This window comes from Loxodonta africana, chromosome 1, assembly GCF_030014295.1.
Source record: "Loxodonta africana isolate mLoxAfr1 chromosome 1, mLoxAfr1.hap2, whole genome shotgun sequence".
In the NCBI taxonomy this organism is placed as follows: Eukaryota; Metazoa; Chordata; class Mammalia; order Proboscidea; family Elephantidae; genus Loxodonta; species Loxodonta africana.
Genome location: NC_087342.1, coordinates 102,270,318 through 102,283,664, shown reverse-complemented (window position 1 = coordinate 102,283,664; position 13,347 = coordinate 102,270,318). Strand labels below are relative to the sequence as shown.

At 45.7% G+C, this 13,347-nt stretch overlaps 1 protein-coding gene across 1 annotated transcript in view; it reads right to left on the bottom strand.

The window, feature by feature from the left end:
• DAAM2 (dishevelled associated activator of morphogenesis 2) overlaps positions 1–13,347 on the bottom strand; it is a 55,516-nt gene that overhangs the window by 9,822 nt on the left and 32,347 nt on the right. Inside the window, exons 15-18 of the mRNA XM_064285546.1 lie at positions 10,753–10,859; positions 9,475–9,559; positions 7,151–7,257; positions 6,900–6,988 (exon numbers count right to left, since the gene is read on the bottom strand). Coding sequence (XP_064141616.1) covers positions 6,900–6,988; positions 7,151–7,257; positions 9,475–9,559; positions 10,753–10,859 — 388 coding nt within the window. The remainder of the gene's footprint in view (positions 1–6,899; positions 6,989–7,150; positions 7,258–9,474; positions 9,560–10,752; positions 10,860–13,347) is intronic.

Here is a 13,347-nt window from a genome sequence, read left to right as displayed (position 1 = left end):
TGATGCAGGAGATTACATGATAGAATTTTGCAAGACCAACAACTTCTTCATTGCAAATACTTTTTTTCAACAACATAAATGGTGGCTATATACTTAGACCTCACTGTACGGAATACACAGGAATCAAATCAACTACATCTGTGGAAAGAGATGATGGAAAAACTCAATATCATCAGTCAGAACATGGCTAGGGGCCTACTGTGGAACAGACCATTAAGTGCTTATATACAAGTTCAGGCTGAAGCTGAAGAAAATTAGAACAAGTCCATGAAAACCTAAATACGGTCTTGAATATATCCCCCCCACTGAATTTAGAGACCATCTCAAGACTAGTTTGACACATTGGACACTAATGATTGAAGACCAGATGACTTGTGGAATGACATCAAGGACATCATACATGGAGAAAGCAAATGGCCACTAAAAAGACAGGAAAGAAAGAAAAGACCAAAACGGATGTTAGAAGAGACTCTGAAACTTGCTCTTGTACGTTGAATAGCTAAATGAAGGAAGAAATGATGAAGTAAAATATCCGAACAGAAGGTTTCAAAGGGAAGCTCCAGAAGACAAAGTAATATAAAGACAGGTGCAAAGACATGGAGATAGAACACCAAAAGGGTAGAACACCAAAAGGGAAGAACACCCTTGGCATTTCTCAAGCTGACAGAACTGAGGAAAAAATTCAAGCCTCAAGTTGCAATACTGAAGGATTCTTTGAACGAAATACTGAAAGATGCAGGAGCATCAAAAGAAGATGGAAGGAATACACAGAGTAACTATACCAAAAAGAATTGGTCGATGTTCAATCATTTTAGGAGGTAGCATATGATCAGGAACCGATGGTACTGAAGGTAGAAGTTCAAACTGCACTGAAGACATTGGTAAAAAACAAGGCTCCAGAAATTGATGGAATATCAGTTGAGATATTTCAACAAACAGGTACAGCCCTGGAAGGACATGCTCATCTATGCCAAGAAATTTGGAAGACAGCTACCTGACCAACCAACTGGAAGAGATCCATATTTATGCCTATTCCAAAGAAAAGTGATCCAATCGGATGTGGAAATTATTGAACAATATCATTAATATTGGAGCCCTGGTGGCACAGTGGTTAAGAGCTCAGCTGCTTATCAAAAGGTCATCAATTCAAATCCTCGGAAACCCTATGGGGCAGTTCTACTCTGTGTTATAGGGTTGTGATGAGTTAGAATCTACTCGATGGCAATGGGTTTGGTTTGTTCTTTTTATATATATATATTATATATATAATTAATATATAAAAAATATCCAAACCTTATTATATATATATAATTAGTATCACACGTGCAAGTAAAATTTTACTGAAGATCATTCAAAAGTGTTTGCAGCAGTACTTCAACAGGGAACTGCCAGAAATTCAAGCTGGATTCAGAAGCAGACATGGAACGAAGGATATCATTGCTGATGTCAGATGAATTGTGGCTGAAAGCAGAGAATACCAGAAAGATGTTTACCTGTGTTTTATTGACTACGCGAAGGCATTTAATTGTGTGAATCATGACAAATTATGGATAATATTGCGAAGAATGGGAATTGCAGAACACTTAATTGTGCTCTTGAGGAATGTGTACATAGATCAAGAGGCAGTTGTTCGAACAGAACAAGGAGATATTACGTGGTTTAAAGTCAGGAAAAGGTGTGTGTCAGGGTTGTATCCTTTCACCATCGTTACTCAATCTGTGTGCTGAGCAAATAATCTGAGAAGCTGGACCATATGAAGAAGAAGGGCGCATCAAGATTGGAGGAAGAGTCATTAACAACCTATGATATGCAGATGACACAACCTTGCTTGCTGAAACAGAAGAACATTTGAAGCACTTACTGATGAAGACCAAAGACTACAGCGTTCAGTATGGATTACATCTGAACATAAAGAAAACAAAAAAACCTCACAACTGGACCAATAAGCAATATCATGACAGAGAAAAAGATTGAAGTTGTTAAGGCTTTCATTTTACTTGGATCCATAATCAACATTCATGGAAACAGCAGTCAAGAAATCAAAAGACACATTGCATTGGGCAAATCTGCTGCAAAAGACTTCTTTAAAGTGTTAAAAAGCAAAGATGTCACTTTAAAGACTAAGGTGAGCCTGACCCAAACCATGGTGTTTTCAATTGCCTCATATGCATGTGAAAGCTGGACAATGAATAAGGAAGACTGAAGAACTGATGCCTTTGAGTTATGGTGTTGGTGAAGAATGTTGAATATACCATGGACTACCATAAGAATGAACAAATCTGTCTTAGAAGAAGTGCAGCCAGAATGCTCCTTAGAAGCAAGGATGGCGAGACTTCATCTCACATACTTTCGACATGTTTTCAGGAGGCACCAGGCCCTGGAGAGGGACATCATCCTTGGTAAAGTAGAGGGTCAGCAAAGAAGAGGAAATCCTTCAAAGAAATGGATTGACACAGTGGTTGCAACAATGGGCTCAAGCATAACAATGATCATGAGGATGGCACAGGACCTGGCAGTGTTTCATTCTGTTGTACACAGGGTAGCTATGAGTCAGAACCAACTCAATGGTACCTAACAACAACAACAGTTACATACTGTTTAATATACTTTTTGCATACTAAGCGAGGTGATGAGAAGACTAACCCATTCTATGCTCTTTGGCTATGCCAAGCCAAATATTCCTTAAAATGCTGCCATGACAACAAAACGAAAATCAATTGACTAAAAGTTTGCAGTGTAAAAATAAATCAGTGTAAAAAAGAAGGTGTAAAAACAGGTAATAAGGTTTGTCAGTATCTTCTAAAGTTGTGAATATATGCATGCCCTATGACCTAACCTCCCCACTCTAGGTGTTACCCAACAGAAGTACCTATAAATGTGCACCAAAAGTCATGGAAAAAACATTCACAGTAGCATTTCTCTTGATGGATATTTAGGCTGGTAGCTGTTTTTTTTAAGTTTATGAATAGATTGGATAAATTACTGTACATTCTTCAGTGAAATAAAACACAGCACTGAAAATAAATAAATCACTGCTATGGAAACCCTGGTGGCGTAGTGGTTCAGAGCTATGGCTGCTAACTAAAAGTTTGGCAGTTTGAATCCACCAGGTGCTCCTTGGAAACCCTATGGCGCAGTTCTACTCTGTTCTCTAGGGTCGCTGTGAGTCGGAATTGCCTTGACGGCAACTGGTTTATTTTTTTTTTGGTTTTATACCTCATTGGCCCTAGTGGCACAATGGCTAGGCACTCAGCCGCTAACCAACAACAGCACTTCATTGAAGAGGAGCCCTAGTGGTGCAATGGTTAAGCACTCGGCTACTCACCCAAAGGTTGTGGTTCAAACCCACAGCTGCTTGATGGAGGAAAAAAACCTGATGATCTACTTCCATACAGATTATCGCCCAGGAAACCATATAGGGCAGTTTTACTCTGCTCTATAGGGCCCCTATGAGTCAGAATTGACTTGACAACACACAACAACACGCATCAGTGGAGACTTACATGTTGCTATGATGCTGAACAGGTTTCAGCAAAGCTTCTAGACTAAGATGGACTAGGAAGAAAGCCCTGCTGATCTACGTCCAAAATCAGCCAAAGAAAACCCTGTGGAGTGGATCACAACTATCTAATCCACAACTGATCACAGGGATCGTACAGGACTGGGCAGTGGTTCGTTCCATTGTGTGTGGAGTCACCACGAGTGGAAGGCCAACTAACAACTTGTCTGGATAGGCATAATCATAATTGCACAGAGGAAGCCAGCATAAAAGAACGCATATTGTGTTATTCCATTTATATAAAGTTCAAAAACTGACAAAACTAATCTAGAAGTCAGGATAGATCTTTAGAGGAGGGAGGAGATAAGGGTTGGGGGGAGCATGAAGAAGGGCTTCTGAGAGGCTGGAAATATTCCATTTCTTGGCCTGGGAGTTGATTACACAGGTGGGTTCACTTTGTGATAATTCATCAGGTAGGTTCTTAGGATTCGTATACTTTTCTATATGTAGGCTACATTTCAATAAAAAGGTTTATTTAAAAAAACCTACTTATAAAAGTTTCCAGCAATTTATATTGTTTGGTATAGTTTTTCAAAGGTTGTTACGCTCTTTGAGAAATTTGCAAAGAAATCTTAAAAATGCTAAAATGTTGGTAAAACAGAAAATGACAAGAGTTCTGAGGAAATAAGTATAAACGGGAAAACTGTATGAAATGCTGACATTTTAGTTATATCCATATGAATAATATATTCATGAATATATTCATAAAATATGTTTACATTTGCAGCCATATTCATCTTGAATATATGCAGTGAATACATTCATAATGAGAATCAGTAGATTTTGGGACATTCAGCAGTAAACATATTCAGAAGAAGAGATTCAAGAAGAACACGTCATAAATATATTCATAAAAAAATATTCATAAAAGAACTGGTGAATTTGGTGAACTGGCTATTACTGGTCATTGGACTGAGAGCCCCTGGTGGGTATCAACAGCCCATCAACCAATTGGGATATACCAAATTTTAGTTCTTCCAGGAATATTTCCTGAAAATTACTATGGATTATGCATGTAAGGATTATGAATTCCAATTCCTGCATAATACTCTTGCCTTGGGGATTCATAATTATCCTTTCATTTTCTCCAAGAAATATCTCTGGAGGACCTAAGATTTGGCATATCCCAGCTGGTTGATGGGCTATTGTCACCCACACCACAGCAGGGGCTCTGGGTCAGTGGGCAAAAAGCCAATTCAACAAAATATTCCAATTTTCTATAAATATATTCATGAATATATTCTTCTTGAATCTACCCTTGTTATGAATATTTTTACTGTTGAATGTCCCACATTTACTAACCCCCAGTCAGGCAAACTCACCTGACTCAGTGAAGTACAATTACAGCCACTTGTCCCCCACCCATGGCTCAGATGGAAGAGACATCTGGGCCATTCAAGGACAGCAGCCATGGCTATAGCAGAGTGGTTATTACTTTTCCCAGCATTTTGCGATGTCAAACACATCTTGCTTTGCTGAACTTGACATTAAAGGGAGACTCTTTCTTAAACATCCACTGATAAGTCACAGATAACTTAGGGAGAGCTTGGAGTGGGCTCCTGGGAGCAGGAAATCAGGCGGGATTAAGCCTTCCGGGTGGCTCGGCTACTCTAGTTCCATAGCTCCCAATCGCAATTGCTCACATGTGCTGGACTGATTCAAGACACGTGAATAGTTGAGCACATATTTCTTGGGCTGAACTCCTTATCTGTGCCACATTCTCCAGGGGCAGTCTGTGGCAGGACAAAAGAAAGTTGTGATGAAGAGAAGGATTCGCCCATCACCAGGGCAGAAGATGGCTGCCAGACCTTAGAGCTGCAGTACCCGTTGACTCTGACTCATGGTGTCCCCACCTGTGTCAGAGCAGAACTGATGCTCCATAGGGTTTTCAACAGCTGATTTTTTAGGAGTAGATGGCCAGACCTTTCTTCCAAGGTGCCTCTGCGTGGACTCAAACCTCCAACCTTTTGTGTAGCAGCCAAGCACGATAACTGTTTGCACCACCCAGAGAGTCCTAGAGCTGAAGTCACTGCTAACGCCTTTCCTCCCCCACCCTCACCCCAGGTCAAACAGCTATGATCACAGCCAGCAGTTTCCTTTTGTGTGTGTGTGTGTGTGTGTGTGTGTGTGTGTGTGTGTGTGTTTTGAGGAGCAGCTAGGTCCAGATTACAGAAAATCGTCTGGTCCTAGCCCTCTCATGCTCTTGTCTTCCCCACCCTATTCCCAGAATCCTCCCAGCAGCAGCTCCTCAGATTCCAGGAAGGGCCCCTCTCTGGACTGGGCATCCTGGGGAGTGCTGGCTGGCCCTGGTGTCCAGCAGAGGGGGCCCATGCTCTGCTCTGCCCCAGCCTGTCACCCTCAGCATCTGGGACACAGGCTCTCCTGTTCTGCTCTGCTGACCCATCCGTCCTCACCACTAAATGGACCTCACAAATTCTCCTGCTTTTTCCCCTCTGAGCTCTGCATGTCTACCCACTATCCTGACTGCCAGACTTTGCCCCCAACTCCCCATCCCTTCCTGCTCTGCCACCCCCATAGACAGTTCCAGGGAGATACTATCTGGGAACCAATGTGGCACAGGAGTGAAGAGATGGATTTTGAAAAACGACATCTATGGTCCTATTCTGACTCCAGCAGTATGACCTCAGGCAACTAACATACCCCCATTTTAGGCTGAGAGAACTGAGGCACACAGAAGTTATAACAGCACACCCATAGTGTTGTAGTGAGGACCAAATGAGGCTATCCATGTTAGAGTGTTTCACACAGTGCCCAGCACCTGGTTCTCATTAAATTACAAATTTCTCATCTGGAAAAGGCCTGTGTCAAAGGAGTTTCTCCAACCCCAAATCAGATGTTTCCAGGGATTGCTTTGCCCAATTTCCTACTTCCTGAATGGCTCATACTTAAAATAACGTGCCAGTCGTGTTCTATGGATTGTTTTTTTTTATGGAAATTTATATGGATTAACTCAGTCCCTCCTGTGTGGGGTAAAGACTGATGAGCTCAGTATGTGCCAGGCACTGTTATAGGCGTTTGCTATAGTTATCTTCTCAGTGTTTCTGTCCCCTGCTGGGCAGACATCAACAGATCCCCCACCTGGGCAAGTTCCCATGCTGAGGCATAAGGACTGTGTTACATGCTGGCACACGTGCTAATATAAACAAGTGCATGTATTTACAATAACGATCATTTTCAATTTTGTCCTTGACTTTAGTTTTTCTTTTGGAGCAGAGGATAAGGGAGGTGCTCTCCCTGTCCCATTCACATTGCCTCCCACCACCCTGGCTTTCCCAGACACCTTCTCCACTCCAGGCCTCCTCCACACCCTCAGCCCTACCTTCTACTTTGGGCTTGGCCTCAGCCAGCCGCTCCTGGAACTTCTTCTTGAAGAAGAGGGCCTGCAGTCGCTGCTGGTAGTGGTCGATCCTGCGGGCAAGGTGAGACACGTGGTGAGGTAGCCTCCACTAGCCCCAGCACTGGGAGCCAGAGACAGCCTCTTGTTGAGCCTGCCTGACCCCCTCTACTTCTTCCTGGGCAGAGCCCCTGTCTGCCCCAAGCCCAGCCCCTCCAGCTATATCTGCTGCCCACCTGCTCATTTCATAAAGGAAGCGGTCGGCACGGGCCATCCGCTCGATCTCATGCTTGTGTTCCTCCAGGAGGTCAATGTCACTCTTCTCTGGGATGAACTTGAGGAGCTGCAAAGAGCAGGTGAAGGTCAGACAGGAAACTAGTGAGAAGCTGAGATGCGGGTGCAGCCCATTAGAAACCCAAGCCCTGACCCTACTCAAGACGAGAGGGGGAGCCTCAAAAGAGAGAGGCACCCCCCCTCCATTTATTTAACTGAGATATGGCTTATACAGTAAAGTAGACTAGTCTTAAGTATTCAGCTCAATGATTTTTTTCTTTATAAATCAATTTTATTGAGATATACCAAAACAAACAAACAAAAAACCCGTTGCCATCGAGTCCATTCCGACTCATAGCGACCCTACAGGACAGAGAAGAACTGCCCCATAGAGTTTCCAAGGAGCACCTGGCAGATTCGAACTGCCAACCCTTTGGTTAGCAGCCATAGCACTTAGCCACTATGTTTATTGAGGTATAACTTACATAAAATAAAATGCACTCATTCTAACCGTGCAGTCCAACGATTTTTTTTGACGGAACTGGTCACACACTGAGCCGCAATCCAGATCAAGATACGTAAGATTTCCATCCCATCAAAAAGCTCCCTTTTGCCACTTCGATATGACAACCTGCCCTCTCATAGCCTCTCAACTGAATTCTATAACCTGAGATTAATTAGATTTGCCTATTTTTGAACTTCATATAAATATACTCACGCTGTATGTTCTAATTTTGTGTCTGGTTTCTTCGACTCAACGTAATGTCTGACACTCATCCATTTGTGAGTACTGATATATATATATATATATTTTTTTAATTGCTGAGTAGTATTCTACTGTAAGAATATACCACAACCTATTCATTCATTTTCCTATTGGTGGGCAGCTGGGTTGTTCACAGTTCGGGAGTTCTATAAATACAGGTGCTATAAATATTCTTGTGTATGTCTTTTAGTGGGTATTTGTACTTGTTTATCTTGGGTATACACTAGGAGGTGGAATTGCAGGGCCATAGAGTGGGCGTATGTTTAGCCTTAGTATACACTGCCAAATAGTTTCCCAAAGTGATTATACCAAAAGAGAATTCCGATTGCTTCACATCCTTGCCAACACTTGGCATCGTCGGTCTTTTTAATTTTAGCCATTCTAGTGGATGTGTGGTGCTATCTCATTGTGGTTTTATTGCATTTCTCTGATGACTAATAGCATCAAGCACTTTTCATTTGCTTATTAGCCATTTGAAAATCCTCTTTCTGCTCATTTTTAAAATTGGATTTATTGTCATTTTCTCATTGATTCGTAGACTTCTTTATCCTGGATACATACCCTGGTGGCATAGTGGTTGAGAGCTCTGGCTGCTAACCAAAAAGTCGGCAGTTCGAAACCACCAGGCATTCCTTGGAAACCCTATGGGGCCGTTCTACTCTGTCCTATAGGCTCACTATGAGTCGGAATCAACTCAACGGCAGCGGGTTTGGTTTGGGTTTCGGTTTATTCTGGATATGAGATCTTTGCTAGCTATATGTATAGGTAGTCCCTGACTTACAGCAGGGTTTTGCTCTGATGACTCCGTTGTAAGTCAGTTCTGATCTAAGTTGAATACCTTATTTTGTTTCATTTTTTTAAGTTTTCATTATTATTGACTTTTGTTATCAGTATCTTTATAAATTTCATCTTTATTTGTCTTTGGGGGTTGGAAACATCTTTGAGTGGACATCTGAGAATGATAACATCAGTAAATTATGCACTGCAACATTGTATGTAGTACATATTACTAGTGATAAGATGTACAACAAAAAAGAAAAGGAGGATGGTTAAGTCTGGTTTGTCGTAGCCCAAATGCGTCGTAAGTGGGGGACTACCTGTATTGCAAACTCTTCTTCTGGGGATTGGCTTGCCTTTTCACTCTAGCAATGGTGCCTCTTGAGGAACACAAGTTCTTAATTTTAACAAAGTCTAATCGATGGTATTTTGCTTGGTGTTTGAAGGACACACAAGTCAGGGTGAGAGAGATTTGGGAAAGGCACGATTATAGAGCATCCTCATTTTCCTTGAGACTCATGAGGGATGGTACCTCCTAACTCCTTCCAGGGACCTCCAAGACCCCTGAAAAAGGTGCAGCTGGCCTCCTTCCAGAAAGGTTGGCCTAAGGAAATTTCCATAAACCTTCTCCCCCAGCCTGATTTCTCCTTGACCTAAGAATCTCAGCCTCAGTAGGGTCTGTCGGGAAGGGTTATGGCTGCTCTCTAGGTTCAACTCCCCTCCCTCCCCACTGAGGGTCCTCACCTGCTCCAGCATGTCCTTCGCGAGGTCCTCCTGCTCATCCATCTTCAAGATGGCCTGCCGGATCTCCTCGTTAGAAAGCTTCAGCCTAGGGTAAAACCCCACCCTCTGAGCAGCCTGGCCAGGCTGCTCTGCTTAGAACAGACTTCAAATATGCTTCTCCAGAAGGTACAGCCCAGCCTCCCTCCCTCATGTCAACTTAGGACTACGTTGGACGGTACTTCTCCTTGCCTCCCCTGTGAAGTTTTCTCAGACTCCACTGCTATGATTCACTCTGGAGTGAGCTATTTTAGTCTCTAAATAGAGACTTGAGTCTCTCAAGTCTCTTGCTTGAGTTTCCATCAGAAGTAACGGGGCATTTGGGAGTAAAAGGGATGTCTTCAGCATGAACTGAGAGACGAAGCAAAATGTTTCTGATCCTTCTGCTCCTCATGTCTAAAAATTCTACAGCATCCTCCACGGGAGGATGAGAATATCAGCAGGGAACAAAGGGGGCAACTGCCTGCTTCCTTCATTCTCGGAAGAGAGAAGAGTCCTCAGTCCTCTGAAACAGCCCCAGCTGCCACACAGCTCTTCCAATCTGTCTTGCTGTCTGGGGGAGTAAGAAGCACCCCCCAGCACAAACCCCTGACAGTCCTTCCCTGTCTCCTGCAAATGCACACCCATTGGGATACCTGGTGATGCAGAACTCTCCCCCACCACCAACTGAAAGAAGCTGAGGCCCGGGACCTTGTGGGAGGGAGGGGAGGGCAGATGTTCCAGAGGTGGCTGGAGGCAGGACTAAGAATAGTACAGCAGGCAGTACCCTCTGACCCAGGCTCAGGCTGGAGGCCCAGCACAGAAGCTGTGCTGTTAGTGCAGATACTGCCCTGCTTGTTCTGCAGGCCGCGGGAAATGCTTAGGGGCTGAGATCATGCTGTTCTGGGGCCTAAGCTGAGCAGAGCTCTCCGCGGGCTTAGAGCAACTCAGCTGCCAGACGCTGACCATCTGGCCTCGCGATTGGGCAGTTTCCTGTCTGCAGAGCTCTACACTGCTGCTCAGAGTGGGCTCCCCTGAGAAGGTTCTAGACCAGTGCAACATCCCCCCGATTCCCAGGGGACAGAGAAAGGGGAGCCCAGAGATGTCCCTCACCCTGTTGCTCTGCCACCTTCCCCCCAGGCATTCAGTTCAACCATCTTTTTTTGTTCAAGTCTCATCTCAGGTCTCTGCTACCAAGAGGCCCATTCTCTACCCCAGCAACCCATCATGGGGCAGGACCACAGAGACAAAACGAGTGCGTACTTGGAGAGGAGGATGATGCAGTTCTGGGCCCTCCGGCCGTCGATGACCGACAGCTCTTTGACCTTGCGGGAGGCCAGGTAGATGTCCTCAGTGGAACCCAACTCTTTCTGCAACCAACAAGCCAAGGGGCAAGGTTGAGGTGTGAGTTTTCCCCCATTCTCTTCTTGCCTACCCCTCAGAAACCAACACCCTACCAACCTAAGAATGCTCCTGGGGTGAGGGGAAGAAAGAAGGGGAAAGAAAAAGACAGAAGAAAGAGAGGAGGGTGGTTGAGAACCGACTCTAGCAGCAGGTATGATTGACTTTACCATGGGCTAGAATGGGCTGGAACCCCGTCTTTAGAGATTGTCCTCTCTGGGCAATCTAGGGAAGGGGCTTCTCTGATGGGGGGTGGCTGATCCCTGTGGCTTTGGACAATGTGATATGACCTACCATGTCCCCTACAGAATCAACCCCCACTCCTATCACCCCACTCAAAGAGTCTCCGCAAGCTTAGGATGAGAAGCTGGTTCTAAGCCCTCCATAAAGCCACGGTTCCTGGACTTCTGAGGGTAAAGCGCTTCCACAAGTTCAGAGGTGGGGAAAAGCAGGCAGAATTCCATGCAGGAGTCTCTCCTCTGAGGCCCCAGCAGGCAGATATCTAAGAAATCAGAAATGTACACCCTTCTCATGGGGCCCTGGTGAGGTAGACAGGAGGCTGGCTCTTGCTCTGGGAGGTCACTCTGAGCACCTCTCCATGTTGCACAACTCCAGGGGGCACCAATCACATCATCGTGAATTATGCCCTGGAATAGTGCAGTACCCAGCCTGTGCAACCTTACAGGATGGCCCTGCCTTGGGCCTGGGGGGTAAGACAATAGACCTTGAAGCTTTCTCCTTACTCCAGTAGACATTCACCTCTATTGCTGGTGGGGGTCCCTTGCATTACCTACCTCTCCTACATATCTTCTCTCTCTTTGGGGACCCTCCCCCACGTGAGGATGGGTAATAAGGTAGGAGGCAGAATGGACAAGCCCTCTCTTTAGGACCCTGCATAGGGCAGCATCCCAGCACATTGGTTAAAAGTTGAGGCGTCCAGAGCCCCAGGAATGACTCACCTGCTGAGAAGGATTAGTTATCAGCTCCTAGGCAGGCAGCAGCCACAGCCAACAGAGAATTAAACATGCACAACGTTAGCCATGAGATTCGGGGACCCAGGAACAACAGGACAGATATGAGATCCCCCAACTCCACTCTATCAGCCCCATCCCAATGCAACCCCCAAGGTTGGAGCGAGAGACCCAGAAGTAGCACTGAACAAACATGGACTCTAGCAGGCATTCACTCACAGAGAGCCAAACAAAGCGGACAACACACAGCTTCTCCCACCCACCTAGGCCCATTGGGGTCACCCCTCCCAGGTCTGGGCAGATCAGGCCCCTGAGTTCCCCATCCCAGGCCTGGCTGCCAGTTATTCCCTCTCTTCTCCTGAGAACTGCTGAGAGGGTAGAGACATCTCCTCCAACCTGGATAAACTCATCTTTCTAGATAGGAGAGCAGACGCAAACAAACTTGAGCTGGGAAGCATGTGTAAGTTGTATTCTCTGAGGCAGAGGAAAGCCAATGTCTCTGATCTTTAATCTTTGGCCCTTGCCCTCTGTCTGGAAGGGGCAGGAAAGGAGTAGGAGCCAGTGTTTGCTCTCTAAGGGGCACTGAGGGAGCTGAGCCCACACCTGTGTTCTCCCTTCCTGACCCTAATGGAGGCACAGTCACTAACTCAGGACCTGCAGAGGGCCCAAAAGGAAGACCACGATCCCCAGGACCCTCTGCCCCTCATCACCTGCCACACACCACCCAGGGCCCCAAGACAGAGAGAGAGGGCAGCACAGCCCCTGGGATCTCTCCATCTCTGTTGCTATGAATTCAGTCCCAGAGACGGGGTGACCTGCCGCGTGACAGTGCTCTGGGTGAGCCCAGCCCTGAAACAGGGCACTAGACTGAGTAGGCTCTGAGAGCTGAGGGGGGATAGAACAGGGGGCTTTCAGTCTCAGCTTTTCTCAACCCACCAAACTGGGAGGACCCAGACCCAGTTTGTCCTAAACTCCATACCTGCTTTTTCCCCACTGGCCCCCATCCTAACCCCACCTCAGGGCCCCGGGGACTGGATGGGCAGGACTACAGCCCTGGCCTGGAGGAAGACTCTCCAAGCAGGGGGAAGTGTGTGAGGTGGGCTGTGCCCTCTATGCCCTTGCACACACTCCCTTCATCACCCAGCACCCAACCAGGACATCCACGCAGGGAGCACTGATTCTCAGGAGCCGAGGGCTCAGAAGAGCTCTTGCCAGCCCCAGCTGGGCCTTAGCTGCTGCCTGTGGTCATGGCAGCTTAATGTGAGTGTGGCGCTAAAGCATTTCATAGAATTAAGGTGGAGAATCAGATTCCTTGGGTCCCCACACCTGAATGAAATCGATAATTATCTGGTTTTTCTAGAACCCCAAGACAGGACCAGTGTCTAACTCCTCAACCCAGTACACACATTGCCAATGCCCTAGAAGCAATTAAATCTGTCTTCAGTCCTGTCTGCTCCTAGGAAGATCCTCCCTAGGTCTGGGCTTG